Genomic DNA, 6,728 nt, shown 5'->3' with positions numbered 1-6,728 from the left:
CGTGACGTTTTTCACGAGGACGTATTCCCTTATACTGCATTGACTGCCCATCCCCCTGATGATGTAGTTGACTTGGATACTCCATTTAATGGCACGAATGATGCACCTGGTTCGGGTGTAGTGGGGGTCCTACGGGTCGGGGGCCCACGGGACTGGGCGAGTACCCGGACATGGGTGCGTCCAGCGCTACAGCTGGAGCTACGGAGCAGGGGAGCCCACGGGTGAGACAGAGCCCACGATTCTTGCTGCTGATACGGTTGATTCGGGTACCGCTGAAATGGGTAGGGGTCGACGACAGAAGTTCCCAAATTCCCGTTTAAGTGGTTATGTTCTTAGCACAGCACGAAATCCTAATTCCTCGCGCTCACCAAGTCCGGATTCGTCGTCTTAAGGTACACCTTATTCCTTAGCAAATTACATTGATTCTCATTCTTTTTCGGCGAAACATCAAGTTTTTCTTGCAGCAATTACTGAGAATACTAAACCTCCCTCCTTTAAGGAAGCGATACAGGATGAAAAATGGTGTGTCGCCATGAAAGATGAAATTGATGCTCTTGAACGCAATGAAACGTGGGAGCTCACGACTCTTCCAGCTGACAAAAAGGCCATTGGATGCCGTTGTGTGTATAAAATTAAATATAATTTTGATGGATCCATTGAGCGATATAAAGCTCGTTTGGTTGTGTTTGGCAATCATCAGACTGAAGGATTGGACTATGGTGAAACTTTTGCACCGGTTGTTAAGATGGTTATTATTCATGTTTTTCTTTCAGTTGCAGCCGTAAATAACTGGGAATTGCATCAGATGGATGTTCACAACGCTTTTTTGCATGGTGATTTGGATGAGGAAGTATACATGGGCCTACCCCCAGGTTTCGGTCGTGGTCGAGTGGGCATGGTTTGTCGCTTGAAGAAATCATTATACGGCCTAAAACAGGCTCCGCGTTCCTGGTTTGCCAAATTAGCCACGGCTCTTCGAAACTATGTATTTCGACAATCTTATTCCGATTATTCTTTATTTTCTTTCTCGCAAGATAAGGTACGATTATTTGTTCTTGTCTATGGTGATGACCTTGTTATTGCGGGAAATGATGCTTCCGCTATCTCTCCTTTTAAAGCCTATTTGGGGATCTGTTTTCACATGAAAGATTTGGGCACTCTCAAGTATTTTCTTGGACTTGAAGTGGCCCGCAGTGCAGAAGGAATTTATTTGAGTCAACGGAAATATTCCTTGGACATTATCTCTGAAACGGGTCTACATGGTTCTAAGCCAGCCGCCACGCCATTGGAGCAAAATCATCAGCTGGGTTTAGCGGGTGGTCCGGTTCTCGAAAACATTGAGTCCTATCGCCGTCTTGTGGGTCGGCTCGTTTATCTTGCAGTTACTCGTCCCGACTTGTCTTATGCTGTACAGATCCTTTCTCGTTTCCTTAAGGAGCCACGGCAAGAGCATCATGAGGCCGTTTTGCGCGTGGTACGGTACTTGAAGGGTAGCCCAGGCCAAGGTATCTTGTTGCGTTCTGATAGTGATTTTTCTATCTCCGGGTGGTGTGATTCCGATTATGCAGGATGCCCTTTGTCCCGCAATTCCCCCACCAGATGGTTCGTTTCTCTTGGGGGCTCCCCTATCTCCTGGAAGACGAAGAAAGAATCAACCGTCTCGTTATCTTCGGCCGAGGCAGAATATCGGTCCATGGCAGCGGTTGTTTGTGATTTGAAATGGTTGAAAGGTTTGTTATCTTGTTTGGAGGTCCCCTTTCCTTTGCCTATGAAGCTATTTTGTGACAGTCAATCTGCAATTCATCTTGCTCAAAATCCGGTTTTTTACGAAAGGACGAAGCATATTGAGATTGACTGCCATTTTGTCCGTGATGCGATTACCGAGGGTATGATTTCTCCGTTTCATGTATCGACGAATGAGCAACTCGCTGATATGTTCACCAAAGCTTTGGGAGTGCAGCAGTTTTCTTATCTTCTCTCCAAGTTGGGCTTTCTTGATCTCCATGCTCCAGCTTAAGGGGGGTGTTAAGGATTATACGATGTTATTATTGATAGTCTTATGTTCGGCCCCATATAGCCCACATTGTAATCTATTTAAACATGATTCCGACTCAATAATACACACAACTTCCCTCTCATTGTCTCTTAACAAAAACCTTCGTGAATTCTATGAAATGCTTGTCAAGTGCCTATGTGAGGGTCCACCTGATATGGGGACGGCCTCTCCATTTTATTGTCCGAACTTGGTATTAATAGGTGGGTCGGCCAGGTTTGACACGTACGGGCCTGAATTTGGGCTTGGTAAAGCGGAGGCAATGTTAGCTGGATATTGTAATAAGGAAGATGGGAAAGTTACTGCGAGCCCAGGACGTGAAGGCGGTGGAAGCGTAGATTTAGAAGTTTTTCTTGTACCTCAAACAATGATGGCTCTTGAATTAGACGAAGATTTTATGAGTTTTGTGGCACTAGTTTAATATGCATAACTTCTGATTGTTTGAGAGTTGATTGCATTGTAAGTTCTCGTATGTAACCAAATTAAACGACTCCTTGTTTTGTCAGTTTCATGTATGTTCGTGGTCTTTGGTTTGAGTCTCATTATGTTTATTTTCAACACAATAACATTCAAATCATAGCAGTAAATTGGATAGCCGGAATGATAACACAGGCTTACAACACGAACAATGAAGATATAGCAACTCATAGACTAACAAGAAGAAGAAGAAGAAGAAGAAGAAGAAAAACAACAAAAAACCGAAACAGCACAGATTGTCCCAAGATAGTTTGGGTCCGTCAATTAAATTGTTGACACAAAACTCATAAACTCTTCGTCTAACTCAAGAGCATTCATGTTCTCAGGCCTAAGACAAACCTCCAAATCCACACTTCCACTTCCTTCACATCCTGGATTCGCCGTCACCTTTCCATCATCCTTACTAGCATAGCCCGCTAAAACAGCCACCGCTTTACCAACCCCAAATTTCGGCCCATACATATCAAACCTTGGCGAACCACCTATGGTTACATTAGCAGAGGCTGAACCGCGAGGGACAACACAAGCGTTCTCCTCAAAGTACTTCGCCAATTTGCGGTAGTATGTTCCATCTTGCATTTTGATACATTGATTAACTATTAACGCGGCGTGACCTAAACTATTGCTCATTAGATCACCCACCTTAGTCTCGCCTTTGGCCACCGTGATAGAATTACGAAAATATTCGTCCGGGAAAGGCGGGTTGAATCGGGTTCGAGCATTCATGGGTATAGACAATCGGGTCTCGTCTTCTGTTCGTAAATTTCTAGCCCGTGTGATGGATTGCCACATAAACGCACACAAGGCCTGAAAGGATGATATGTTATTCTGAAGCCCACATTCTTCGTTTGCCTTGGACTTGAGCATTGATATCGACTTGGGCGAGAAGTGAAATATCCGTACTCTTAATGGGCCTGGATCGTATTTGTACCGGTTTACAAACTCATCCGGTTTGAGATAAGGCAACCGGAATGTTGGACCGTACCCACCACTAGGAAATAATGTTTCAATTATTGGTTTCCTAGATATGGAAACCTCGTGCACCTCACGGTACTCATTTTTGTCATTATCCTTGACTTGACAAAAAATCTCGGACAATGTAGAAATAAAATGCCATAACGAAGTACCATCCGCAATACAATGGTTCATGGTGAACCCGATAAAAAATCCATCGACGAGCTCCGTTACTTGAACCGACAAAAGCGGTCTAGTATGACCTTCATAGTTAATAGATTTTTCTCCTAGATCAAAGAAAAATTCCACAATTGGGTGAACGTCGACTGAGGAGACTATGTCAGAAACAGAGTTGTTTACACTCGCATGGAGGAGGCGGGCTCCGGGGCCCGCCTCACAATCGACGTAGAAGCAACAAGTTTGCTCATTATCGAATTTTTGGATCCCGAGTTGGCCAGCTAAAGGGTAGAAGTGAATGAGGGAGATGTATAACGATTTTTTGAGTTTCGCTAGGAAATCGGGTTGTAATTTGGTATCGAAAAGGAGACCCTTTTGCATTGTGTCAAGTGCTAACATGAATAGATCAGTTCCGCCCAAGTAAGTTAGCTTTTTAGGTGCTTCTTTGTTGTCTAGGTTCGGGGGTTTCACGAAACACTCGGATAAGAGCGTGAGTGTATGGCTTCCTTGAGAACGGCTTCCCATTTTTGAGTTGGATTGGAGAAATTTTATTGTAAGCCGTATGGGGCACTTTTAGTGTATATCGTTGTTTGATGATGGCTAGATCTAACGATGACCACACTTATATATTGACACTAATGACGACATAAGTTTAGAGCCATTTTGTGATGTTGGATATTAAGGCCCATTTTCAAGCAATCAACTGACAAGATAAATTCAAGGTAACATATTTAAGACCCTCTTCTTTTCGGGGTGAAAAGAGTTAAATTGAAGTGAACTAAATTTTATAGAGCTCAATTGAACTGAACTTTAGAAGTGAGAGTTAATTTATGAAGAGATAATTTAAATTGAATAGAACTAAATAAAGCCGAACTGAACTTAAATGAGCTGAAATTAAGTCCAAAAGAACAGAATCTTAATATGTGAAAAGATTAACCGAATTGAACTGAATGAAGCTCAACTGAATTGAATAGTGCTGAACTGAATTGAAATTAAATCCAAAAAAATATGGCCTAAATTAGGGTTATAGTAATAGTGGTAGAGTTGTAGTTTAAGTATCTTCTCAATGACATATTTAGGCTCTTTTTGATAAAATTAGTTTAAAAAAGGAAGCCGAAACTTGAGAATCTAACTGATAAGATAAATTAAAATTAGGAATTGATAAGCTAACTGATTATATAAAAAAATTTGACAAACTCGCCGAAAAGGTAGTCGCTATTAACGCGGTCTTGGGGTCTGGCGGCCTAGCTAACGGTTTCGGAAACTTCGTTACTATCATCTTGTATTGGAGGGAATTATTAAAGGACTCACAATTTTTGAAGATCATTTTTGAGCCTCGTTGTACTACTAAAATCGTTGCTGACGCATTAGGTAAATCAATCAATCAATATATATAACTAAAAGAGGCTTTTTTTCGAGACACACTTTCCTATTAAAATAGAAAATAAACTAAAAGAGGCTTTTTTTTTCGCGACACATTTTCCTATTAGAAATAGAAAATAACTAATTATTTAAAATTGTCTATTAGAAATAGGAATACAAGTTTTCTATTAGAAATCGAAAATAATTAATTATTAGAAATGGGAAATAATTTACAATTTATTACTATAGAAAAATATTCATTAATATTTTTACACGTATTATTAAATTAGAAGAAAAAAACATTCGGTATAGTGTCTACCGGCGGGACGTGAACACTCTTCAGCTGGATAGCGTGAGCTTCTCACTTATATTCGTTTTACTCCTTTATTACCATTTTAACCGATCATAAGAATGATTTCTTGCTTGTCTTTTCCCAGTGGGTGCTCAGACCTTGGGCGGAGTACGCTGGCGCTCCTCCTTTCGTGGCTGAGGTCCTTCGACCTAGGAGCTCGAGCCGGTTGCTGTTGAGGACGCCGATGGGTCCTGTGTGGTATTTGGGCGAGCGCTTGGCTCGTCAGTGCTCTCAGGATGTCTTGACGGTTCCCATCGAACCTCCCAGGACAATGTTCAGGGAGCCTTCTGAGGCTGAGAGGGAGGCTGACTTGGCTGGCGTTGGTGGTGACGCCCTTCTGCTTCTTGGTGAGGACTACTCGGCGTTCCTCTACGGAAGGTTAGCGTACTGGCCGGTTTTGGTGAGCATTTACTCTCCTTATGACCATTTCGAAAGTATGATGAATGATCATCGATTTAAAGGCAATCCTTTGTCTTCGCAGGAGGTTGAGGCGGCGGGCATCGAGCCGCCAGAGTACCCCGAGACCCTCGAGTACACTGACGCGACCGGGAGGACGACGATCTCCGAGCTGCGTGACTTTGACGTGGCTGTAACGGATGCTGGCTTGGACGAGTGGCAGCATCTGATTCGAAGGGTGAGCCTCTAATATGTATGATTTTTTGTGTAAGAACACATTTAATTGAACTTATCCAATTATTGAGAACTTCTTGTTTGAAAATGCAGGTTGCGCCGTCTCGCTTTGTGGCGTTATGGAGGGTAGCCAACCGGCTGCGAGCTACTGCCGTCGAGGTCGTCAGGTATGAACCTTTCGTCTACTTCATTTTTGAATTTTCTAATTTTCTTATGATTGCTTGAAATGATTGACATGAGCCAATTTGTTGTTTGCAGAGGGAGCGCGAGCCGGAGCGAGAGCGGCCCGATCTCGGGGAGACACGACTTGTTTCTTGAGGAGCTCGAGGTTCGTGACGCCGAGGTTGCTGCTCTCGAGGCGAGAGTTGCGGAGTTAGGCGGCGCCCGACAGTAGTTTTCGTTGTTGTTTGTTTTTGGCTGTATCTTGCATATTTGTACATTTTAGGACCTATATTTTGGACATTTTGGATTTTGCTTGGGGCTCGATCCCCCAGTTTGTTGTACATATCCCTCTTTTGGTTGTATATACGACGGCATGACTGCCTTTGCTGCTGGGTTGCGTTGTTTGTTCCTGTAGGTTAGCTTTGAACAGGTTTGGTAGATGATGGTTTACGCCGTCATGCTGCCGAAATTTACATAGAAATCACATAGAACATGTATGCATACATATGGCCTAAATTAGCGCAAAACAATGACTTGAAAATGCAAAACAGCAAAAAATTT

The 6,728-nt window shown here is 42.7% G+C and overlaps 1 protein-coding gene across 1 annotated transcript; it reads right to left on the bottom strand.

The window, feature by feature from the left end:
• Positions 1-2,621: 2,621 nt before the first annotated feature.
• Positions 2,622-4,273, bottom strand: LOC141614826 (putative acetyltransferase At3g50280). Its single transcript, XM_074433552.1, has one exon. It carries the CDS (start codon positions 4,184-4,186, stop codon positions 2,795-2,797), a length of 1,392 nt encoding a protein of 463 aa, XP_074289653.1. The 5' UTR covers positions 4,187-4,273; the 3' UTR covers positions 2,622-2,794.
• Between the last annotated feature and the right edge of the window lie 2,455 nt (positions 4,274-6,728).

This window comes from Silene latifolia, chromosome 11, assembly GCF_048544455.1.
Source record: "Silene latifolia isolate original U9 population chromosome 11, ASM4854445v1, whole genome shotgun sequence".
Taxonomy (NCBI): Eukaryota; Viridiplantae; Streptophyta; class Magnoliopsida; order Caryophyllales; family Caryophyllaceae; genus Silene; species Silene latifolia.
This window is presented reverse-complemented; position numbering and strand designations above follow the sequence as displayed.

Coding starts and splice junctions, on each gene's coding strand:
- LOC141614826 (XM_074433552.1), bottom strand. CDS start 4,186: ATGGGAAGCCGTTCTCAAGGAAGCCATACACTCACGCTCTTATCCGAG.